Source organism: Cyanistes caeruleus, chromosome 2 (genome assembly GCF_971803275.1).
Source record: "Cyanistes caeruleus chromosome 2, bCyaCae1.hap1.1, whole genome shotgun sequence".
NCBI classification, from domain to species: Eukaryota; Metazoa; Chordata; class Aves; order Passeriformes; family Paridae; genus Cyanistes; species Cyanistes caeruleus.
In genome coordinates this window covers 54,744,607-54,771,405 of record NC_141702.1, presented here as the reverse complement: position 1 = coordinate 54,771,405, position 26,799 = coordinate 54,744,607, and the positions used below count along the sequence as shown (strand labels likewise).

At 38.9% G+C, this 26,799-nt stretch overlaps 1 protein-coding gene and 1 long non-coding RNA gene across 3 annotated transcripts in view; both read right to left on the bottom strand.

The window, feature by feature from the left end:
* LOC147654821 (uncharacterized) lies at positions 1 to 26,350 on the bottom strand. Its single transcript, XR_015283201.1, has 2 exons — positions 26,200 to 26,350; positions 1 to 1,286 (listed from the first exon to the last, which is right to left on the bottom strand). It is a non-coding gene; the product is annotated as an uncharacterized LOC147654821 (long non-coding RNA).
* The window catches only part of AKAP7 (A-kinase anchoring protein 7), a 79,606-nt gene continuing 54,710 nt past the window's right edge, over positions 1,904 to 26,799 (bottom strand). Inside the window, exon 8 of one of the 2 annotated variants that reach the window (XM_086877107.1) lies at positions 1,904 to 2,249. In XM_086877107.1, coding sequence (XP_086733233.1) covers positions 2,047 to 2,249 — 203 coding nt within the window. In that variant the 3' untranslated portion in view covers positions 1,904 to 2,046. Of the gene's footprint in view, positions 2,250 to 4,274; positions 4,315 to 26,799 lie in introns of those variants that run through there. The other variant, XM_086877110.1, reaches the window with a different exon arrangement.

Genomic DNA, 26,799 nt, shown 5'->3' with positions numbered 1-26,799 from the left:
TGCAAAGGAAAAACATTTTATTGTGAACATGGCACGTATAAGATGCGTTTCAGAATATATTGTTATATATCAAATGAGGAAAAAAAAGCTCTGACGTGAGATAAATGAACAGTGCTTCAGACAATGAAGAACACGCACACAGCTGTTCCAACAGCACAATTCTGATACCAATCACAACATATTATATAGCTTTTATGACAATGTTTATAATAATTGCAAATATTGGACCTACTCCTGCATTGTTGTCCATCATCCAAATCTTCAGTGAATCTTGCAGGTGTGTGGAGGGAACAATGAGAGCAAACTGACACCCCACCTCAGGCAGCAGAAGGCAGGGATGGAGGAACATCAAAAACAAAAGACAAAAACACTGTTCTACAAAAGTAAAAAGGCAAATATTATCCCAAGGAATATTATTATTTGCACGAGAAATCTTAATTGCAGCATCCTGACTCCATTAAAGCCAATGAGAGTATGCCATTGAGATCAGTGGAGCCTGAATTTCATACTGAAATTTAAAACATTCTTGCTTTAGTGTAAACATCAGCAGAACCTAAATGTCAGCATCTATACAAGTATTCAAGTGCTGTTTAAAAAAACAATAAAAAACATACAACGCTAACCCAAAATGCCAGTACATATACAAAAGGCAGATAATTAAAAGAGGATTTTTTTTTCCCAAATATACATTTTGAAGTATTTAAAACCACCAATCTTTTAGTACTTGTACATCATTGTTAGGGAAGGAGTATATGAGAAAAAACTGAGTTATTTACAATGCTAAAGGAAGGGCACAGTGTTTGCTCAGATCTATTTGAAACCAGTATTTTTCCACTTTGGAGTCATGACATATACCTGCACATTCAAACATGTTTCAATGCAGTGTTGAGAAGTGGCTATATATACTTCATTATTATGAAATATAATCCTTCTGTGCAAGTATTTCAGCATGATTCCTCATGAGCCATTTACACCCATTCACATTTTCAGTTAAAAAAACCCAAACAAAGCAACCTGAAAAATTACTTGCCACAATATTTTGTCTTTTAAGAACCTGATGAGATTTTCCATCGTGGCAATTTACAGTCATGCATTTGGAGACTCAGAGTCAATACAACTTTTCCATTTACTGTTGGAGTTGTGCCTGTCTTCAAACAGTTCTTTGCTAATTTTTGTGCGGATCTCAGAACTTGTTAACAGCGCCTTTATCTGATTCAGTCTGGGTAACAGGGCCTGCGTTTCTCTGCGTAAAGCTTCCTTTACTAAGTCTGCTTCATGGCTCTTTCCTAGAGGAAAACAACAATATAATACATTTTATAACAACTAATGTGATTTAGAATCATTAATGCACAGAGATAAAGAGATCATATCTGGCATGGACAGTAGTAAGTGCTCAGTGTTTCACCCATACTGATTTTTTATAAAAAGGTATTTCATCAAAAAATATAATTTACATCAACAAATGCTACCAAAATGTAAAGAACAGTACAGCATCACATTTAAGGGAAACTCCTGTCTCATTACATACTGTGTAATAGTATCTGCGATGAGTATCTGTAGTGGTAATTTTTAGCTTGGTATTGACTGCTGTTGACTAGGAAACAGCACGTGCTCTCACACAGAGCAAGCAGCCCTGCAGCGCTGCCAAACCCTCGGGCGCAGGGCATCACTTCCACTTATGGCAAGACCTCATCCACAGCCATCCACGACAATCCAAATGACAAGTGCAAAATGTTCAGTTTCTCTTCAAAAGCAAGGAAAGGACTCTTGGTATCAAGAGCAAGTGAAGACTGGAGCTGCCTGCTTCACCACTCTTGTCTTTTTGCCACCGTCCATCCCTCCTGGCATTCGACAGATTTTCAGCAGTGCAAACACTTATTAAACCAGTAGACAGTGTCCTTCAATTCAGAACAAACTTTTGATAAGAGACTCACAAAGCAGAGTGCCTGACACCCAGCACCACTTTACAAACTTCAGCAGGGAGCGGAACACGGTTTTGTGGTTATTCTTGGTGGGATATTTGCTCCCAGGCTTTTTGCACAGTGCTCACTTGCTGTTATCATTGTCACTCTCATTCTTGCTGCCGCTCTCTGCTTCCTCAGTTTTTGCAGGGCTCCCATCAGTCTGTCTGCTTTTGTTTTGTGTTTCCTCTAAATACTGCTGCACAGCCTTCAGCACCGCGTTCTCCACCAGCCTTTTGCTGAGGCTCACCAGCTCCGCATCGTCTGGCTCTGCTGCTTGTTTTTCACCTATGCGTCACAACAGACAAGAGAAGGAATTCATTGCCATGCAAAGACAGTAGCTGTGATTGTATCAGGAGCCTCTGACTTGAGCTGGGTTCTAAGTTATTAGCTGCCTCTTCCTGATTGTAAAAAGTAATTTTATCCCCGCCTCAAGCTCCAAACCAAAAGTGTTCCATGAAGATGTGTACAGTGTGTTAGATCAAAGATATTTCACTGCTCATGTCTCTTATAACACTTCAGCAGAAGCCACTGGCTAACATTATAAGGCATCCTTCAGCTTAGAAAAGTGTGGAAATTTAATTTTTTCTGGTCAACCATCACGTGTGACAGCTGAGAAAAGATCACAGAATCACAGAATATTCTGAGTTGGAAGGGGCCCATAAGGAAAATCAAATCCAACTCTTAAGCAAATGGCCCTTAAGGGAATCAAACTTGCAACCTTGGCATTATCAGCCCCATGCTCTGATCAACTGAGCTGATCTCAGGGGCAAATATAGCATAAGGCATCTTTACACTTTAGCTGCATTCCTAAATTTAGGTGCCACCATTTTGTGATTTTGCTTAATAAATCTAAAATTTATTCATTGCTTGTAATTCAGGAGTTTCTCATGGGAAAAATTACTAAAACACTCAAAGCACAGGTTACAAATATTTTTCTAAAAAAAGCATAAAGCTTAGAAAAACTATGTAGTCCCTCCCTGCCTCTCTTCTGTCTTCTATCTTAAAACTCTAACATCAAAGGATTGCAAGTTCCAGCAGTCCAATCTTAACTATCTTCTGATAAAAATAAGAAGCTGACATTTCCCTGTTCTGCTAAAACTTCATATGAATAACATATAGAACAAAGCAACTGCATACATAGTGAGGATTCTCATACATCATTACATGTAATTTGAAATATTACTTTTCCATGAAAGGTTTTTTTAATAAACTATAAACCCCACTGCAGAATCCTCCTTTTACAAATAATTTGTTCCAGGAAAAGCAAATTTTATTGTCAAATTCTCATTGGTCATGCCATTTGCTATTTCACAGTCTCCTGCACTAGGTAAATAACTGTTTCCCTCCATCTATATTTAAAGGTCATACATTTCATGTCCTCTTCTGGCGTTTGCATTCTGCAACCAGTAATAAGAGGCTGCTCAGTCACACGCATCTGGTGAAAGAGATATTATTGTATGCTCTCAGCACAAAGCTCTGTACTGTTCAATTACCTAAATTTGTCATTTTTCATACATGTAAATTTATTAAAGTTTGCCAACACATTTAGATAATAGTTATGAAAGACTTTTATTAGTCTTCCTAGAGTACTGCACAACCCAGGAGTGATTTCACTGATAAAGCATAATTCATATGGGGATTCAAGGAGGAGAGAGAGAAGCAAACAAAACTCTTCATATGCAGAGGTAGTGCCTCTGTTAGCTGTTAATCTGATCATTCTGCTCTGGAACAGCAACTCTTCCAGTTCTGGGCCTCCACGGCACTGTTAGTACAGGCAAGGAAGAACTGTGCTCTCCCCATGAAGAATCATCAGACTACCTCTTAGTAGTCTTTTTTTACATTCTTTTACATTCTGCATTCCTTTACATTTTGGAGAAAGTGTAGATAAATATTCTAAAGATATTACAAAGAATATCTAGGGGGACAGTTTTGATTAAAACCAAATATAAGAATATTTTATAATAATGTATTATAAACATGTAAATATAAGAATACATTATATAATATTATATAATAAAAGGAGAAATATTTTAGGCTACCATGCATGAGAGGCAGAGGCACTATTCCCAAAACTAAACAACTACATACTCCACATTCTCTGACTCACTGCTTACCATATCTCTCTGCTATCTCTAAATCCTCTGTCTAATCCTTTGACTTACAGGAAGGAGGGACTTAATTCAGATTCTTCTCTCTTAGGGCACCCAAGGTATTTATGAGCAGCATCTCCTCACAGCTTTTTTGAATCGATCCCACACACTTCTTTGAATGAAGCTCTTTGATTACTGATTTCCTTTGCTCTTAGTAATGATGCTCAAATATGTTTTGGTTCCCCTGGTCTATTTAGTTCCTAGAAAAAATAATTAAAATAATTAATGATTATTTAAAATAAAACTGGTTTTCAGTTGCAGAGTTTCTTGTTTTTCAGAATTGCTCGTGGGTCATGGAAATCATTACTCACACAGTGCTAATGATCTATCCATGCAACTCAGAGCAAAATCAATGGGATATATGGTGCTCAGCCACACTCACACTTGACCCTGTAGTGCTTAATATGCAGAATATGACTAATCAGTCACAGAGGCCTCCAGATACCACACAACAGTAGTGATTATATTTACTCACAAAGTAATTTTAGTTGTAATACATCATGTATTATGGTCTAAAAAAGGCCAGAGCTCTTCTCCCATGATTACTTTCTGCAGAACAGTTCTCATTTGCAGATATATGTATAAAATCCATATAGCTACTATTGTGTTTATTATTTCAAAATAAGCAGGTAGCTCAATTATAAGTACTTTCTTAAGTATGAAAAATGTCAGATTGCTTAAATAAGCCTTTAAAAGTCCAGTTTATATAGCTACAGAAGAATGTGTTTGTGGTTTTCTGTTTGTGTATTTTTAACATTTTGAGATATTCATGCCTCATCAAAAGTCTGGGGTGAAGACTGTAGCACCTCCTAAGAGAGCTCTGCACTCCCACTGGAATGACATCTGACTGACATGTGAATGCAAATGCATGCACTTCCTTGCATGGAGACTGTGCTTGGATTTATCTGTGTAGACACCTTGGTGCACAGGCACATGGGCCTGTATGAATCCCTGATGCTCTGTTTCTATTCTCATACTCCCAAAATAGCAGTGCTGGGAGTGTCTGCAATGCCAGGGTTGGCTGGCAAGGTAGCTGGGTACCATTGCATCATTCCTATTCATGACTGTTGTTAAAATGAAACTGGTCATGTAATAAAAATGAGTATTGATCATCTGTATCTACCTGACAATTTAACACACATCTGTCCTGTTTACATCTCTCCTTCCATACTGCAGCTGCTGCTTACCTGCTTCTTTAATGAATACAATTCCTCTGCAGCAGGCAAATGCTTCTTTGAATGGACTAACATTATGTGAATTATTGGAATGTCTGTAGAAGTTATTGCACATATGAATGCTTTAGATTCAAAAGGGAGGTTTAAAAATTCACACTTGCTTTGTTTGTAATCTCTGTTCTGAAAATGGAACAGATATACCACAGCACTGTATTTGCAATATTGTGACACTATTTTATTTCTGTGCCTGTGAATAAAAAATTTCCACTTTCTCCTCAGTGTTGCTCAGAATAAAAAATGAAAAAACCTTTCATTTTGTTTATCCCAGAATTCTCTTCTATAAGTTTCAAAATATGAAAACCAATTCATACTCTGTAAATGCACCTCAATGCATTCATGCTGAGCAGTGTTTTTTATTACTAAAACTGAAGCGTACCAGTTGTCCTGAAATGACCATAATTTTTTACAAAGGGAACTATCAGCTCCACAGAATTATTCAAAAGAGGCTTTATGATCCTACATCCTGCTAGCAGTTATGGACACAAACCAGATGCCTGCAACCACAGCCAAGTTTGGGTTCAAATTCACTGCTGTATCTTTCTACTGGACTAGATTTACTTTCCAAGTTTATACCCCCCTACACATTACAGGATTGTGAGCTGAATTTTGAAATACTGTATTGTAACAAATCAGATATTATGATCCAGGTACAGCATTTTCATGGCCCTGACACAGCCTGTTTAGAGTGTAGATATCTCAGATTTGGAGAGGAAGGACAGTTTGAATCCCTCTATTGTTCATATGATTAGCCCATGGATGGTGATTTTTTTGTAAGAGATTTAGCTGAATGAAGCAACAGGGGATTCCTTCTATAGGAAAAGCCAGTTTTGCAACCTTTTAACAGCAATGCTTCCCTCATGGCCTCAATACACCGGGCTTTATATTTCCTTCCAACAACTTTTCTTGGCAACAAAACACTGACAACATGGGGAACATTCTAAATGAGACCCTCAGTATTTTGAATAGGTGATCCAGACCAGCTGAGAAATTTGTACTCTGGTGGCAGAGGTTCTGCTCTCCAGCCTGGGGAGGGCTGTGGTAACAGACATGCCTCCATCTACCTTTTGGGTTAGTCTAATAATAATTTCTAATACTGTTTTTACAAACTATGAACACAAATATAAACATGTGTCCATATCTAATATAAACAGTAAGCACAGACAGGAAAGTCACAACTCTGGACACTTCCTTATTAATTAAGAAGGACTTGCAGGAAAAGTCTCTTAACTGTTCACTTAAGAAATTGGCACAAATAAGGCACTGGGAGGAAGGGTGAAATTATAATCTCATTATGACATGAAGGTGATGACATTTCTGTTGCTGGATGTTCCCACCTGATGTGGGAACATCACAAGCAAACTTCTTTAGGTTTACAGATATTGCTCTGTAATACAGGACTGTCTTACAAGGCAATACCAATCTGTCCCTCCGGCTGAATACACGGTTTCTACTTTGCTGGAAAGGTTTTTTTATTTAATTTGGCACACCATGGAATAAGACTGATAAAGTTGGGAATTTCTGATAAAGAGGAAATTAAGGGTGTTGCAGCTATTCAGGGAAAGTGGTGCTCTTGCCAGAATCAGTAATGACAGCAGGAGTACCCGCAGGACCCTTGGAGCTGCAGACTTGGAAAACATGGCAAAAGTTTGTTTTGTTTCACACAAATCCCTATGAAGCTCTGGTATAAATTTCCTGAGCACCTGTAAATGAAGAAAGAGAATGTAATCTGAGAAACTTACTCATCCCTCTGCAAGCACTGAGGGATGTGATGGCACAGGCAAGAGCCTCCAGAACAAGCAAGATTAAAAAAGTTATGTAAGACTCTAGTCCTGGCATACAGGGAGTTCTGTTAAATATCTTGAGTTTATTTTTCTATTAAAAGAGACCTGTTAGCAGAGAAATTCCCCAACTCCTTTAATGTAGTTTAATACTTAAATTGAACTAATTTAAAAGAAGTCTAGTGCAAGAGCCAGGAAAGATAATAAAGTGCCTAAAAAAACCAAGATGGCTTAAAAAGCTGTGAGTTTTACTCCATTTTTTGCACCAACACTCCAGTAGAGAAAACAGGCCAAGTTACAGAAGTGGTTTTACATAGCCACAGTAACATCCAACGTACAAGATGGCAATGGGAGAACCAAAGGATTGAGGCAGATTGTGAGACAAACATCCAGGCAACATTATTCACTCCCCCTCACCATTCACAGTGCTGCCCAGTGTCAGTAGCTCCCAGGAACAGGGAATAGGGCGGCCTGGGTCAGCAGACTGATCGAGAGGAGCAGAACAGTTACTCTGCCCTCTAAGATGGTGCCAAGGGGGAAGCCTCCTACTGTTTTCAGAGCCTAATAGAGAGATCAGGCTTCACAGTTTTCCCAGGGAAAAGCTGAATTCTGGAACAGGACAGACACATCAGTCCCTTGCCTTCATTAGTCCTCCAGAAATAATACTGAGAATGTAACACACTATGGGTGACAGCATAGGTGGCTTCCCCATCAACCTCGGTCACCAGTGACCACAGACAGAGCTGGATAGTCCTGAAGGCAGAAAATCACCCTGCTAGATCACCAGACTGAGGGAGGTGTAGGCCCAAAAAACACAGCAGCTAACCAAAAGGTATATACAGAGATTTTAATTGCCACAGTCTGAATATTTTACCAAAATCTTCAAGTCCCTGCTAATGGACCTGTCAACCATGAAAAACAAATGTTTACTCACAAGAGTGGCAAGGCAAGTAATTTAATAAACCTCTTGTTATGGTTTCCTTATCCTTCCAACAGTCTATGGGAACTTCAGTTTCACATCTTTAGGATTCATTTGTTACTATACAGCTTCCAAAGGGATGCTATTTTGGCTGCCACTTTTCCATGCTACTGTCAAGTATACTAAAAAAAGCAATCTTTTTTGGACTAAGACAGGTTGTTAAACGAGTGTTAATAAGTGAATCTTAACAAGCTGAACTTGCGTTGTTGTTCCTCCTGAGCTCAGTAAGAGACTCCATACAAACTCATGTTATCACAGTCTCTCACATAGTACATCTCTTTCCCTAGGGAAAGCAATTATGAATATACTTTGTATGGACAGAAAAGTCAAATTTTAATCAACGTGCATTTTCATTTAATTATTTCAGTTGCAGTAACATGAGTTGTGAAACACAGCTGCATACTGTTTGAACTGCAAAAGGAGGATGAAATCTTGCAAAAAAAAAGATATAATTGCAATTCAAGAGTATGTCCAATAGTGTCCATAAAATACTGCAATAATTTTAATTTGATTTAATAATTTTAAATCCTGTAGAATTTTAATGAAAAAAGGGTCATTTGCAAGGTGCTTTCAACATCTCAGTAACCAAACTTAATTAGATTCTGAATCCAATGGAAGAAGGTTAGAGTTCCCTCTCTCAGTACGAGCACCTTACATAGGTTTGAACTGGTAGCATAACTGTATTCAAAGGCAGACAAAACAGATGGGTCTAATAATTTTCCCCCAGAATCTTCCTATTGAAGGAACTGAACCCGCTTCATAAGCTTCTTAAGCAATACATGAAGTTATGTATTTTTGAATGCATGAGAAATATTGTTGCTGTCTTTTCCTTTCATGTCTACAGAATCTGACCAAATTTGCTAACAGCTTTGGAAGAGATAACAAGACACCCTTAAAACAATTTCAATTGCATTTAAAAACACCCCCTAGTATTAAGTACTTATCATGGCCTTTCCTATCTGAATCCTCTTTTATCTATCACAGGTTTTTGCCTTAAATAATGGCAATTATTATAAATTACTAAATAATTTAGTTTTGTTCCTTCTTCCCGCCCTTTTGTTTGCCACTTAACTTCAACTTTAAATATGGTGTTTTTTTTAAGGCTGGAATTTGTAATCAGCTTTTAATCTGGTATTGTGAGATGTAGCTGTATAAATGTTCACTGCTCTACCACACAAAGGTTTGTAAACACGAAGCTTACTTTTGATACTTGGAGACTACTAGTACATAGAAGTTCAGACCTCTCTTTAAATGTCCTGGCATGGAACCTGTAAAACCACTGTTTGGGATCTTCTTCAGGACAAGCTCTTCCTCAACTTTTATTGCTCTCTAAAAGTCAAAAAAATACCCACTTGCAAGAACACTGAATCACAGAATGATTTGGTTTGGAAGGGACTTTAAAACTCATTTAGTCCTGCCCCCACTGCTTGGCACAGGGACAGCTTTCACTAGACCAGGTTGCTCAGGGCCCCCATCCAACTCAGCGTTGAACACTTCCAGTGATTTGGCATCCACAACTTCCCTGGACTCACCACCCTCTTTCAGTTTAAAGCCATTTGTCCTATCACCACACGACCTTGTAGAAAGTCCCTCTTGATTTCCAAAGAAAAATATTCCAAAGACAAGATAAGCAACAAATTCAGGCATGTGTTTGGTCATAATAAATTGCTCTGTGCCATGGGAGTTTTGGTGACCTCAGACATGAAATGAGAACAGCTATAGAAGAGTTAAGAATGCTGAAGATATGACTACAGCTCATTTTATCTAAGTCACAGAAATTTTATAATTGTTGCTAGAGGATTGTGGAACAAAATCTGCGTATTTAAAAAATCCTGAAACATTACCATGCCATAAAACTAAATTTAATGTTATCAATCCTTCACATAAAAAAAACAGATTTTATAATCTAGGGCAAGAAAGAATTGAAAGACTGTGAGAGGACAGTACTAATTTTTTCCCCATCCTATGTTCTTTATGAGTAGAGCAAATAACCTCATTTGCTGAACAAGCACCTAATAATCAAAATTAACATTATTCTTGAGTCTGCTTCACCATTAAAAATCAAGAATAATTGAGTCTTAATTACTGTTTTTAAACCACTGGGCCTTACTTCCATATACTTCCTATGCTAAATATCAAACAGTTATAAAAGCATTTTCTTTTTGAAACAACATAAAACTCATTTAAAAACCCATTTCCCTACCTAATAGCAACACTTCTTTAATGAGAGTGAATCCCTACAGCTTTCATACTGCATTCTAGCAAAATAATAACTCCCCCTCCCTTTCTTCCCCCATGTTTCTACTTCCTCAAACTCGGTGAGTCAAAGACTGTCCTAGCAACACTTCACTGAAATCAATCCAGTAAAATATGTCTGCTATGCCAAAAACTGAACTAATCATCACAATTTTTACCAATTTACTCCGTACCATAATGGATTGCTCATTACCATGCCTTAAAACTGATGGTTGTCATCTCTTTACACTACTTTTCCATTCGCAAATTTTCTCTCTACCTACACACTATACAGAGTTCCACACCTTCTTCTTTAGCATCCCAATAATTCTAAATCTGTCCCATAACATCAGTAGAAAACTGCTTATTTATGCCAACTGGTCTTTTGGGCCTTTATTTCTATCAGGCTAAACAGTTCTGACTTGGAGTTTCATGTATTTTCTTTGTATTCTTATTTTAAAGCAGTATCATTCTCAGTTTTTCCTCAGTTCAAGAGTAAAATAATAAAGAGTAGATATTCACGCCATAAACAGATTTTGCATTTCTTTTCACTCTACTCAGAACCAACTGTGTGGTTTAAAGCTGGTACTTCAGTTTGCTTTGCCTTTTTGTGTTTTCCATACAAAAAAGTTCTCCCATTTCTTTATCTGGCAAGAGGGGCCAAGAAACGCTTGTTAAGGATGAGGAAAAAGAAAGAAAAGGGCAATGGCTCTCCTCAAGACCAGATTATGTCATTCATGATTTTGAGAGTTCCTGCGACAGGAAAGCACATACAACAGTTGCTCAGCACAATGCAATGTGGTTTGAACTCCAAGAATGCAGGTGTAGCTATGCTCTGAGGGTTACCATGTGGGGCATCAGAAGCAGTAACCTATTTTGAGAACTGGCCTGTCCTCACAGTCTCGGTGCAGCAGTGACTCCATGATCCCGGCTGTATTTCAGATTAATTGAAGCAGAGAACACATGTGCAAATTATTAACAGGGCACACAGCTGGGGCTCAACATAAATTGACATTTATGTCATTAAAACAGAGGATCAACTGTGCTTCAAAATAAAAAAAACACTACAGAAAATTTAATTTTAACAGAAAAAGCTAAACCTTGACTCTTAGAAGGGATCTCAGTCCCTAGAACTCACCTCATCATAGGTTACAGTTTGTAGAACTGCAAGAGTAAACTCATCATTTTTTGCTGGAAAGACCTCTCACATTGTATTAATGAGGTGTATGTGAAAAGCAAAAGAGCATGTGAGAGAGAAAGAAAGGAAAACCTTTTTGACTGCATTAGGCTATACTAATTTTTAAGGATTTTTAAGACAGAAAAAAATGTACATTTGCTGATTGTACTCGGCCACAGTAAGTGATAGAGAAAACATGTCTGAGTCTTAATATGTTTTTGTTCAATCCTTGTGCTTTGTAATAAAATGAAAGATTGAACAAAATATCATTTAAAAATTATTGCTAAATTTTTGCTAAAGATCATCTAGTTGTAACCCTTCTGCCATGGGCAGGGACATCATTGCCAACTTGAAAATCATATACTCCCAATATACTCCAAATTCATCTAAATCCCAATCTCTTCTGCCAGTTTTCCGCTTTAGCTTATGGAAATAGGACCATTCAAATTTTAGGAATAGCAAAATGATATGGCATAAAACATTATTAAACCTTCAGTATGTTGAACAGGTATAAGTATGCCTTACCATGATCGTTTTCAAGTTATCTTATTTTCCACTGTGCCTATAATTTCACAAATAATAACAGACCAATGTCATCTAAAGGACAATCCCTCAGTCAACCAAGGACCTGTTGTTTGTCTTGCCTTCTTTGTTTGTCTGCCTTAATCTCAAAATCTTGGTCACAACATTGCAAAACGTAGGCTCTCCTCAGCCCAGCATCTGTCACTGACAGGAAGCTTTCCCTGAAATATATACAAAATGTTCTCTCTTGTTCTTATTTCATATGATGCAATAGAAGTAATCCCATGCTATCCTAACAGTTGCTTAATTGTATTAACCAGTTCCTCCTCCTGCCTTTTGGTTTTGTAGCTTCTTTTTTCCCCCAAAAACAAGCTAGCTCCTGCTCTTAGAGCTCCCTAAGATGCAGCTCTGCAGCTCCTCAGGCATTTTCTGAAGCACAGCCTGGACTCCTACTTCACTTTTTGAGCATTGTATTCTTTTGGAAACACAGTACTTCCTCCAAACATCTACTTCCTCTGCTCCATGAGCTTCTTGAGCTTCTAGGACAAAAGTTACACTGATCTTTCCAGGGCAGACTTAGCTAGCACTGCATGCATGCCATTTCTGCTAAAAGGTTATAGGTCTAGTGGCACACGACCTTGTTGGAGGGGAAAAGGAGAGATTTTGGGGATTGTTTATTCCATCCCAGAAGTGAACCTTTTCCACAGATGAGATCTGTTTTCACCCCTTTTTGAAAGAGGACTGAGTACAGCCTCCTGATCATTGCAGGTCAGTATAGAAATGTTAAAATGGAGTCTGATTATTAGTCCATATTCGAGTTTCTAGAGACCTTTAATGAAACAAAATAACTAATTTTCTCTTTCTTAATTATATGGCATCTTTAACGGAGGCTGTGCAGACCAATTTTGTAATTTTAAAAGAAAATTTAATTTTTTAATGGTTTCTTGAAACGAAGTTAGAACATGCCTGCCTGCTTCCAGGAATACAACTCCCCATTTGCAAACAAAGCACTCAATTACCTAGCATTAAGCATCACAAATCAGACAGTACAAAGAGGAAAAATACATTTAAAATATGAGCATAGGAAGGAGTAGGCAACTACCACATTTTGGCTGTATAACAAACACTTTCCCACTCTCAAGTGTGGCTATTCTATTTCTGTGATAGATGTTTTATCCATATGCTACAATTTCTACACTGTGAGCGGCTCCACTCTAAGCTTATAGGGATTAGGTTACATTAGGACTTGTCATATATTAAGACAATAGGTTGACACAAATGAGTTTTTAAACTGAAGGGGTAGCTGTTCACATATACTAACAGAGAATGGTATTTCATTTTTAGCATATTGCACTTTCTATTTGGCTGTAATATGTATTTTGCTTATGGATCATTTTCAAGCAGAGAAGGAAAATTCAGTTTGGGTTCTATGCTGACATTAGATAAACACCTGTTCTCACAGTACCATGAAAAGCATCTCTGAAACCTGGTGTTTCATGCAGAGGAACCTGCCTATGTTTACACAGGTGAGCTCTACAATGCCAGTACTTGTTTGCTTTAAAGCCAGTTAGCACAAAGCAACTCAGTCCATCCCATCCAGCCCTGTAAGCCTCTGAAACGCTGCGGCTGTATTCAAACTGCCTTCTGGGAAAGGAGTTGGGCTGGTGCTAACTCCTAACCAGTGCCCAGGAGCTTCTGCAGCATGTTTGCCAGGCCCAGAACTACGCCAGGGTGATGGCACAGGCGAGGCAGTCCCAGTGCCCAGGTGCAGCCCTAGACACCCCAGCGCACTGGAGACCAAGGCACCCAGAGCAGCCACAGAGCTGGGCTGTGCCTGTAGGTAGCAAAGCTAAGAAGCACATTGAGCCAAATTCTGCATTTGTGGAACAGTTACTTCTGTGGATTTCTCCTGGCAGAGATTTTGAATTGTAACTCCAAAGCAGCCCAGAGCAAATGAAAACAGGAGGATGAACTAGAACAGTTTCAGAGAGTAATGCAGTAGTAGCTAGAGTAGCACACGTGCCAGAGGACAGGATTTGGCTCCTGACTCCAGTAAAGGTGTGGGAACAACAGAATTTACATTTCCTCTTTTACTACAATGAAATCTGACTGCTGTAGTTCTGATTTAACCTGCAGAAGTAAGGAAATGGAAAGGCAAAATTCATAACTCTAAACATTCAGACCTTCTAATGCTTTTTATTTTTCAGGGCAGGCCTTACAGCACTTCAGAAAACCATGCTGCTCCTTCTGCTGTTTGGTGTGTAAAGAGTGGCACAATTTGTATAGTGAATAGAGAGAGGCACTGTGCCACAGTACACACAAATCTCAGGAAACCGTGACAAGAGTGTGCAACAATGAATGAGAGAAATAGTACTGAGAGGACTCCCATAATAAAGAATAAGGTATTTGGATATTGTTCACTGGGAATACAGGGCAGCTTTTAATATTATCTGATAGCAATGACCTGTAATTTACCCTCTGAAATTCAAAAAAAACATAATGCTGTAGCCTTTGCCTTATTCAAATATATCTAGAGTAATGCAAACAAGACTTCCTCTGAGAACCCAGACTTCCTTTTGCTGTGGCAATGGTGTTACTAAGATAATCTTTAAATCATTTTACAGATTAAAGGAATATCTCATATCTAGATGTATATGAAGTGGATATCAAACATAATCTCCACTAATGAGCAATAATGTTTAACCTGCAGACTTATAGAAGTATGAGAAATCCGTTGCACTTTCTCTTCCTAAGTGGAACATCTGCAGGAACATCAGGTAAATATGACATGTTTATGTATGTTTACTTTTTCTTTTGGCCTTTATTTTCCCTTTAAAACCCAGAAAGAATATGAGCTGGCAGCAGACACACTGCTTGGAAAAACTAGTGTAAATGCAGATTTAAAAGTGATCTTATTTTCTTTCCAGGCTCACTTTTCTCTTGAAGAAGTCGTGTTGGAAGTCTCCTGCAAGAGCCAAGGGAGCAGACCACCAGTCAGATTTTTAATGCTCAGGGCTGCACAAACAGCATTTTACCCAGGCTGCTTCCCTTGCTATGCATGTACTTAGAAAGAGGATTCCAGATGGAGTTGGCAATTTGTTGGCTTGCCATCCGAACCAATCTTTCTGGTACTATTTATAGAAGGTCTGCTTGTAAATGGGCTGGCTGATATTCTCATCCATCTTACTGCAGCTCTGGACTCCAGGGGCTGCCAGTGGACTGTCACAGCCACGACACTTGGCAGGCCAGGTCCTTGGTTGGTATAAATCAGCACTATTCCTGCTTACTGCTGCTAAGGGTTTCACTTGACATTTTCAGTATCGCTTGATTCATGCCCCAGTTAATCTGTTTCCCTTTCATGGTTTTACTTGCATGTTTAGCAAAAATCCTGAAACACTGTTAGCTTGTTTCTAATTGAAGATTCCAACTGAAACATCCTTTCAGGTAGCTTTCAAGCATTGCAGTAGTAAATGGTATATTATTATTGACATCATTATTTTTAATTAATGTAAAAAACATTAAAATTAAAAATTCAGTTTCTAGATATTGGAAATTTTTCTCAGATTTTACCACTACCAGAAAAATTAACTGCGTAATTACTTTTATTATGCAGAAATAAATTTTGTATTTTGCAAAATTTGTTGCAAAAGCGACATGTATTCTTGTTTATGTTATATTGCAAACTGATAGACAATAGTTAACTGTCAGTTAGTACCCATTTATAATGAATGAAAAGCAATTAATCATTACAGTATATTTTAAAAGAGTTACTAATTTCTGTTCAAGCATTTTGTCTAACTTTATGCTGGAGATTTACAAAACAAACTAATTGCATTTGAAAGATCTAGCCCCATGAGAAATAGCACTCACTATTCTTTGGTCTGTTTGGCTGTTTGAACCAAAAAGCAGCACAGTTCGGAATTTTAAATGCAATTTTCAGCTGTAATCTGCCACTGCATCTGGTGGCCCACAGTTATGCTCACAGCTATTTGAGTGTGATTGCAGGAGAATATGCTCATATTCCAGATCATCATAAAGCTTCTTTTTTCCATCTGCCATTGGAGTGTTTGGATATATTTTTGGGCCTCTTTTTCCCTGCTTACATGGCAAGGAATTTACCTATGGTGGATGGAATTTTAACTGATATCTATATAATCTAAGAAATACAGGACTCAATTCTGCATCTACTGAAGCTTCCTGTCTCCCCAAACGTTTGTCAATCAATTTAACTGATGCAGCATCAGCATGCTAAGTAAGGAATTTAAGAAAATACTACCGTTCCTTTGTAATCTGCTGGGTTTTTTCATGTGTTTTTTTGAATGAAATACTTTCCAGAAACAATGAACAAAATGTCTGGCTAATGTCGTGGTTAGAAACTTCTCCACATAAGCAATGTTCCAGTGCATTACTTCTCTACATAGGTTGTCTGACCTTGTAGCCAAGTGTACTAAAATGTTATTTGGCCATGAATTTTAAAACAGAGAGCAAAATCAAGAAAACAAATCTCAGAAATAATTAATTGCATCAATGTGCAGTAAAATAAACATTTTAAGGAAGGTCACTCTGCTTGACAGAGGATTATTTTTTCTTTCCTTTACAGTACCACACATATAACAGCAGCAATATTGCATGGTACTCATCATCACCTCTTACTGTGTTTTATTTCCACTCAGAGAGCTGCATAACCATAGTATAACTAATGCATTCTTCTCAACCACAAGTCCCTCAATCAGCAGTCTCTGTCAGCCTGACAAGCGTGCTGACTAGTTCCAGCAGCGGTGACCTTTGTATGGACTCCCTGGGATCACAGGCTCACTTCCCATATCTGCAAAGAAGCCTTCAGCTGTAAACAAAACCGTTTTAATGTTGTCTCTCCTCTTCATTCAATGAGAAGTCCCAAAACAGAATTCTCCACTGCAGTACTAACAGGACTAAACGGTGATTACCTAAAAAATCCACAGATGGCTCAAACAGTGCCCTTCACAGCAGAAAAACTTCCACCAGTTTTTAAATTTTCTTTCATGTCTCTTAACATTTCCAGACTAGCATTAACTAACAATCATTTCTTTGTCAATAAACTCATTTCTGAATTACAGTTTTGCAGATCAGAAGAGGATGAGAAAGCACACAAATATGAAGATAACCTTCTTGTGAAACATAAGCATGATAAATGCTACAGGACCTTGGAAGTTGGCCAACCAGTAAGAAGTACAGGACTTTACCTTGCAGAGCAGCGGCCATATGAGGCAATACAGCTGGGAGGGGTGGCAGAAGGGAGATACAGAGTCCATACCATTCTCAGAGCTCTGCCCTTCCAACTGTTTTTGCTGCAATTTTTGAAAAGCACTTGGCTACAACCAGGCAGGTCTTCCTTGTTTTCTCTATCTGAATCCAGGGTAGGTACAGAGACACAATTTCATTGTCCTGAGACTGCTACACTTAGCAGGAAGGCTGACCCATTTGATATCTACAAATTTAATATTTCATCCACATGTACCAATGGCTCAATCTGCACAGAGGCAGAGCTTATTACTTTAAACATAGTAAAAACCCTTTCATTATACCAAGGGAGCAGTATACTCTGTTGAGAAGACATCATAATCAGCTCTTCTGGTCTATGTCTCCTCTAACTCCACTCTGCTAGTTCTCTCCACATACATCAAAAGCTTCAGCTCCTTGCCACTCCATCATGGTCTACTGGCAGTAGGAAGCATCTCCATGTGTACACATGTTCACCAGGTATCAAAGCTGCTCAGCACTTTGCAATACTGAGCCTGTGTATTTCTCTTGTGTATTACTCTTCACTAGATCCCTTCACACAATGGAAGAAGCTACTGTGACTATGTGACCCTTCCCATCAGCTGCCCCAGGGTTTTTGATAATTACTTAATTCACTTAAAATTACCCAGGTTAGTCAGCTAATGATGGAGAAACATTTAACCTCACTGGGGTGTTTTTGCCTTTATTAAAGGAGTGCTCACATAAAACCTGCTCTGCTGTGGATCAGTCTACACAGCACAGATCACCAGTGCACAGTGCACACAAGCAGGGATGGTGGCAGCAATGATTCTATAGGATCTGCAACTTCTTCTGCCAGCACTCTTTAATCTCTAGAAGGGCATAGGGTTTTATGGTCACAGAACCATTATTGTTTTGCTTATCTTTGTTTCTATCAACATTTATCTGTAAGGAGTCAGGTTAACCAGTATTGCATGTTAACACATATTTCTTGCAAGAACTCACTATGAAAGATGGCAGCTTGTAGAAACCTCCCAAAAACTACAAGCAGGTTTATAAAAAAGTGTGGCCAGTTTTCACCTTGGTAGTTTTATCCAAAGATCACACAACTCTCCCATCAGGGTAAGGAGGACTGAGATTATACTGAGGGTGAAAGCGAAAAACAGTTACATTATGTATATCCTCCTCTGCCAGTCATTAAACTGATATAAAAGATACCCTCTTCCAATATGTTTGGGACCTAGTAACAGTTCCAGAGGTACTGACAGTAAAGTGATAGCAGCATGTGAATGGAAGACAGAGCACTTAGTCTCAATGTAGAAAATAAATACAATTTCAATAACATAGGAGGAATATTCTGCACAATATGATCAGTCACCTGATAGCCAAAAAGATATTTATTATTTCCACCTATGTAGAGTGATACTTTGGCAATTAAGCTGAAGGTAAGATAGCCCCTGAACACTTAAGCTAATGGAAAGTCTAGATACAACACACAATATAGGAAAGTGCCCACAAAAACATGCTAGATGGAAGCTGAAAGGAGATCAACCAGACATTTTCTCCCACTGGCTCCCACTGGCATCAGTGCAAGACAAGAAACAGTGCACATAAAAAGAATAGCTGCTTGGTTACCTGGGCAGATCTCATCTTGCTACACAGACACAATTCACTGAAGACTGGTTTTCTGCTGACATACTTTTTATGAAAAAGTGATCGTTAAGTTCATTAAAGGTCCAACTCCATCAACATGGAGCCAATTTTAGTGACCTCATCTCCATTTTGAAGTCTCTCATCAGGATCTTCTTTTTCTTTCTCATCCTCTCTTACTGAGATCAAGGGAAGTGTTGATACCTGTTCCATCTAGCTAATTCTGGTCTTATGCTTGCTACAGCTGAATTGAAATCTCTTCCTATCTTCTCATGAGTTATTCTTCAAGACCTTTACTACAAACAGGTTTAGTTAAAACTTTTCCTGAAGCTTCTCAGCATAGTGTAGTTATGGATCACTATGGCCAATATCACTCCAAATAAGGTCTTCAGCCCCAGATACATCCTCATTTCATACATAAGTGTATATAATATAAAGGTTAGTCTTTCAGAGGAATTTACAATGTTCAGTATTTTAGAAAAGCTACAAATTAACCTCAACATTTTTGGATTATGAACCACAGAACTCCCTGACTTTGCTCATGTTTCCTTTCAGGAAAAGAAGCAGTTCTGTCATATCCCTAAATAAATTATATAATAAACACTTCTGCTTTTTCCCACCATCAGTAACATAACTTAATCACAAGGCAATCACATTTGACTTGATCCATCTCCAGAATCTCCAGTTGTAATTTATTTTACACAAAACATCCTGTCAGGAAGGTGGATGAGAGCCCAACTTTAGCAGTGTGATAGATCACAGAGCGAGACAGTCTGCTGCATACTTGTGAAATAGTAAAACGTAGCCTATTTAAAAAAAAAATACAATTCTATGTATCAAAATTCCTTATACCCAAATAAAAATGGGTATGAAAATTAAATTCAATAATTTAGTATCTTTCCACAGACCATATATGATGGTAGGATTTAAATTTGGGCTTATATATGTTTGTATCAAACATAAAGGGAGAAAAAAAAATATTGAATTCCACTTTTCAATTAAAGTCAAATGCTACCTAAAATTACTATAGATCAGACACAGAAGAAAATTCAGCAATATGCGTTCATATCATCTAGGACTATTTTCTAAATGCAGTTATCAATTAAAAAAACCCAACCAACAACCCCAAATATGTTGAGACATTTTAATTTCAAGGAGGATTGCCTAAGACATATGGAAACATCCAACACAATTTTTAAAACTTCCCAATTTCACAGTCACCAGTATTTTTATCCTCTTTACTTCAAGATGACTATATTCTTCATTCTTGAAGACAAAAAGGCAAGACATTCTTGCCACAAAAGGCATCCACTTCTGCTGGGTCTTTTAAATATCACTCTGATTTAAAAGTCTGTTCTTCTATCACCCATCTCCTTGATATCTTTCAGTGAAAGTGAACTTAACACCTTATTTTGTCTCCTAGATTTTAAAAAAATCTCTACTAGTGTGAAGATACTAAGTGTTTTCTTAGCAATTTAGCTGCATTACTGAGGGATTATTTTTGACAGCCACTGTCAGACCCAAGAATGGACATACATGTAAGAGACTCATGATTCTGCTGACACTAATGACAGTCTTGGCTGTCTTCAGGCCCTGGCTGGGCTTATTGCCTTGGTCATCAAACCTAATTCTGGTTGCAGGAGGATGAAGACTTGTATAATTTTCAACTTTGAAATGGTAAGTACTGAACACTTAGTTTTGGTTTAGACTGCTAAATTTTCTTTGTTTTCTTCCCATAGAAAATGGAAACAATCTTTGCAATCTAATCACAGGCACTGTGAAGTTCTATGAGGGAAAAAGACAAACAATACCTAGTTGTTAATCAAAATGTCATTTTGAGGAATGCACCTTTCCTTCAAATTGTTTGGTTTTTTCATCCACATTATGCACCTCTTTGTGTGTATCTTGTGTGAACGTATGTGTAGGAGTGAAGAAACAACATCACACAGGGAGATTGGCAAGACAGAATATAAGCACTGGAGAATGAGTATAAATAGGACTCACCAACCTCAGCTGATGAGTGCATTTTCACATTTCAGGAAGAAGAAGGGAAAAGAATAGTGTCTTTATAGTACCACAGCCAGTATCACTTTGAGCAAGTAAGAGTTAAAACCTCACAAAGCAGAAGTGAGAAGGACACAACCTGCAGGACAGGGAGCAATCTGTATTGGACAACCTGGCAAACGTACAAGACCTGTTTAACAACAGGGATTGACTTACTATTTGTGGTAGGTAAACCTGTCCTGTCTCCCATGACAGAAAGCCAGACAATGCAACTTTTGTACTACAGCTATCTAAACACAAAATAAATCATGATAACTTACACCAAACTGCAAATTTGACCAAGTCATTGATTTGCAAATGTAACTTTCAGTATTTTCAAAATCAATTTAAGACTTAAAGCAGTTACATTCTGTTCACTGAACTTTGCTTTACCCTCAAAAAACCAATACCTAATTTGATACAGCTCAGTAATTTCTGGTCAGGCCCAAAAGATCTGGACTGCTTGTTGCTGGCCTGGCTGTATGTTGGAACTTGCCAGCTTGCTCAGCTCCTCTGCACAGGCTACAGAGCCCCAGTTTATTTACTCATTTCCACAACTATTTACCCACTCTATATGCAATACGTACTGTGAGTATTAACATACAGTAAGAAAATCATAGAATGGTTTGGGTTGGAAGGAGCTTTAAAGATCATCTAGTTCCTGCCATGGGCAGGGACACCTTTCATTAGACCAGATTGTTAAAAGCCCCATCCAAACTGGCCTTGAACATTTCCAGGGAAGGAGTATCCACAGTTACTCTGGGAAATATGTGCCAATGCCTCACTGCCATCACAATAAAGAATTTCTTCTTAATATCTGATTTAAACCTACGCTCTTTCAGTTGAAGCCATTCCCACTAGTTCTGGCACTACATGCCCTTGTAAATGGTTTCTCTCCATCTTTCTTGCAGGCCCCTTCAGGTACCAAAGGCCGCAATAAATTCACACTAAAGATATCTCTTCTCCAGGCTGAACCCTGATTGTCCCAGCCTTTCCTTGTAGGACAAGTGTTCCATTCCTCTAATCATCTTGGTGGCCTCCTCTGGACTCACTCCAGCAGGTCCATGTCCTTTCTGTGCTGGGACCCCAGAGCTGGAGGCAGCACTGCAGGTGGGGTCTCACCAGGGAGGAGCAGAGTGCAGAATCCCCTCCCTCCCCCTGCTGGCTGCGCTGTTTTGAATGCAGTCCAGGATACAACTGGATTTCTGGACTGCCAGTGCACATTACTGGGTCATGTCCAGCTTCTCATCCACCAGCACCCCAAGTCCTTCGCAGCAGGACTGCTCTCGTTCTGTTTGTAATAGCTATCAAATTGTTTAATCTCATTAAATTTAAACATGCAAAAATGCCCACACTGCTATCCTCTACCCTTTTAAGTTGGGAATCACATATTTTAGAATGCAAATAAGTTTAATATTCTATTTTGATTATATGACCAGCCTTATTTCACATCAGTAACTATATAATATGGGCATTTTGTATGCATTCAATATTAAACAGCCTTTTAAAACAATTTCTTGCCCCTACAAAAAAGTCTCTGTTCCTTGGTTTCCTATCAAGTAGCAAATGGGCTACCACGTATACAGCCATAAATAGGTGTAAAAATGCTTATTTTGTAAAGTGCTTTCTTTTATGTCAGATTAAAAAGTGTCATGCTGTGAAGTTATAACAAACTTTAGACCAGAAATGAACTTACAATTAGATGACTTCAAAAAGCAGTTAAAAATCATTTGAGACCATTTCCAAAATGAAAAAGCACTCATTGAGCATTGACATAAGCAAATCAATACAAGGTCTAACTACAGGGTTATCATGCAGGCAATTCCTTCAGGATCTCAGAAATATAAAGAATTAATTGTTAGACTAAACACTAATCTTTATTTGAAATATATACTCTTTGAAAGGCTCCTCCTTGAACACAGCGAGCCAAATTTTGAAACTCCAGACAACTTCACTGGAATTTAACATGCTGAACTGGGTGTCTGTGTCCTTGTAAGAAAGCTTTCTCAGCCTTAGAATGGTTACATGACCATTTACTAAGACAACAGAAAGAACAGGCTGTGAAGGTCCTACATGTCGAAGTTTTAACAGTTTCTATTCATGCTTTACTTGTGTCTATACCACAATCAGTGGTGGGAAGAGATACTTTTTTCCTTCACTGAAGAATACTCTAGACCTCTGCTACCCAGAGTACATTCTAGGAATTTATTTCTACCAAGCATACCAGAAAAACTCTTTACTAAGATAGTTACAGTAAACCAAATTGTATTGGTAAGCATGACTAATAAGATTCTTTACAAAAAACATATTTAAGCCATAAAGCCTCTTGCCAGAATATAGTAGAGATATTAAAAATTCCTGTGGATCCAAGAGGAGACTGGAAAAAATAATTTTGGTAACTCATGATTATCAAGGATGCAATCCCACTTCACAAAGTCTACAAATCTTGAACTGCTGCAGCATCAGAACTTTGAGGAAGCACCTTCTTACACACCTGCCCTTTTCTGATGGCTTTGTTAAGCATGTGCTACGGAGACAGATCCTAAATCTGGTCCAGACAACCAATCTTGCCATTTTACCATAATCATAAAACTTGGCTAAACGTTTTCCATGGTTATACCTAAATTTGAAGGGAATAGAAAGAGATGTGAAATACCTAACAGTGTGCAGATACAAGATGTAAGCAAGTGGCTGTTAAAAATAATACAACTCAACTTGTCAGCACTTTGGTGTGTTTCAGTCATAAGTACCTATTAATTTCTAAGGTAAAATAGGTTATTTTTTTTTTAAGAATTCAGACTGGGTTGAAAATTCAATTCACACTTGGTGTGAAATAGATCTAAACTCAAATTTTAAAAAGCACACCATGACAGCACTGAGCTTTCACCTCACTCAGCACAAAGATGTACTATGCAACCGTACCAGATAATATAATTACAACACTTTTGAAACTATGCTTTACATGAAATGAAAACATTTCCCTGCTGCATAAGGAAAAAACCTTCAGTAATTCAATAACTGGCTGAGTTCACTTGAGGCAACTCAGCTGGAACAAAACTTATAGGAAAACCGTAATTAAGTTCATACATTTTCATTTTCACTGCAACTGAAATGAGTCAAGTATCACAGTGAGCTGCTGTTTACTGCACATGCTTGAACCTTTATAACATTTTGTTTCGTGTATACAACAGCCACATGATCGTGATTTGCACCTGCATGTTTCCTAACCAGTATAATTTAGTGGTAATAAAAAGCCTAGGTTAATTTCTAAACGCAATTAGTTTAGAGGTCACCATGATAATATGATAAGAAGAGGAAAAATGGATGTGAGACACATTCCCTTCCGCCTGTTCCTCATGGCCGGCTTCAAACCGCCTCTCTTGGCTGAGGCCATGCTAGATGCCCAGCAGTGCTTCCTCCCAGCGCACAGAGGGAGAAACAGATGTGCCAGAAGAGAGGGAGGGAAGCCAGATGAAAGGAAAGCAATTTCCCTTCTCTCCCTTTTCTTCAGTCAGTACTGAACGAAGGGAAAAACCAATCGTGTTCACCATGCTCATCCTATACTTCCTCTCTCTCTCCCTTTTTAAGATGGCTCAGTCATGTTACTCCCTCATGAACACTGGTTAAACAGCGCCGCATCTACTCCTTTCTCCTTGTTTCAGAAACCACCTTCTTACCTCACCCATAGCCAGATCTGCTTGCTTCAGATTCCCCTCATCCTATCATCCTGTAACTATTCATTTTTTCCTTTCCACATTCTCAAGGGGTTATGCCACACCTTTCAGTTGCTACATGCCAAAAGCAGACATCTTTCAAAAGCCTTTGTGACTTTGCACATACATAATGACATCTCCTGAATGATTTTTTTGGTTGCACATAGTTTGAGGTCATGCTGTCCTAAATGTTATATTCAGTGCATGTTCCAGTGACTGACAAGAGCACATACAAAGAAAGCTGGTGCATGACAGCTGATGTCAGAAGAAAAGTTAAAAAGCAGTGAAGTGAGGGGATTGAGAGAAACAGGATGCAGAATATAATGCTTTTTTCTTTCTCTCTTGTCAACAGAACAATTTTAAAATCTCAATTTGTATTTGTCATCTGTCTTCACCAATTCATATATTAGAAGTGAGATACACTACTTGCTTGCTCTTGATATAAAGGCATTCTGTACTGGCTAGATGAAAAAATAATTTTGAAATATAAAATGTTCCTTGTCATTTCCCCAGTGAAAAATTTGTAACATTTACTTTCATAGCATGACCTAGGAAGTAAAAACATTTTAAAACAACTGCCAACTCATCTTCTTGAGCCTGTTTTCTACAATCTTACACTATTGCTAGACACATTTATTGTTTAATTGATGGTATAAACTCTTACTTTATTTATGCCTAGACAGCTTCCTGAGAAACAAGAATGGAATATCAACCAGATTAGAAAACTGCATTTTCTAGTGTACAGCTAATGAATTACGTGAATTTAGTTAAAACTGATTTCAGACACAATGTGACAGAAATTTGGCTGCATCCTCTAGAAGAAAGGTTGAAAGTATTTCACTGAGCAAGAAGTTGAGAGTAAATATTTTATTGTGTAACCAAATTTAGGACAAACATCATTTTCAGCACAGAATTTAACAGAAACAACATTCCAGTCAAATTAGCTAGTTTGATTGAGTACACCAAAAGATAAAGAGATCAGAACTGCTCCCTCTGATTCAAATTATATTTACTCAACTGAAAGCAAAACCAGATGCTACCAGATCCATACATAAAGTGTGAGTGTTCCCTCACTTGGTCACCTTAAAACTACACATCCAACCAACACCCAAATGGAAATCCTTTGTCATCTGTCAACATTGACATCAACAAAAATCTCCATTCTTTCTATCTGTTGCTAGAGAGCTTTACCATTAACATGCACATGCTTACAACATCAAAACCTTCTCATCTTTCACTCTAAACTGCACTTGCCAAATAGGAAAAATCAAAATACTCACTTCAGCTACATTTGCTTGCAGAAATGGACCGACAGAATGCTCATAAAATTAGACCCGATTACTTATCTCTATTACAAAGAAATCTTCATCTGCTTAGGGGAAATATTACTTCATTTGTCTCAACCCCTTCTCTAAAAAGCAATCAGTTAATTTTCCAGAAGGCAAAACCCCGCAGGAATGCTCCCGCAGCTCCCTCCCCGCGGCGGCGGCAGCCAGCGCACAGCCGCGCACTTACTGATCTTCTCCTCCCCTCTGGAGAAGGGAAAGCAGCAGAGCTGGCCCATGGCACCGGCCGCCTCAGCCTCTCCCTCGTCCTCTCTGCTGGCACCTTAAGCAAAACCTGCAAGTCGGGCGGCGGTCCGTGCAAAAACTGCTTATTCCTCCCGGGAGGCGAGCGGGAGACGGGGACCGAGCGGCGGCCCCGCCCCGCCCCACCCCCGGCACGGCCCCGCCCAGCACAGCCCCAGCCCCAACCCCAGCCCCAATCCCAGCCCAAACCCCGGCCCAAACCCCAGCCCAAACCCCGGCCCCAATCCCAGCCCAAACCCCGGCCCAAACCCCAGCCCCAATCCCGGCCCCAATCCCGGCCCCAATCCCGGCCCCAACCCCAGCCCCAATCCCAGCCCAAACCCCAGCCCAAACCCCGGCCCAAACCCCGGCCCAAACCCCAGCCCCAATCCCAGCCCAAACCCCAGCCCAAACCCCAGCCCCAATCCCAGCCCAAACCCCGGCCCAAACCCCAGCCCCAATCCCGGCCCAAACCCCGGCCCAAACCCCAGCCCCAATCCCGGCCCAAACCCCGGCCCAAACCCCAGCCCCAATCCCGGCCCAAACC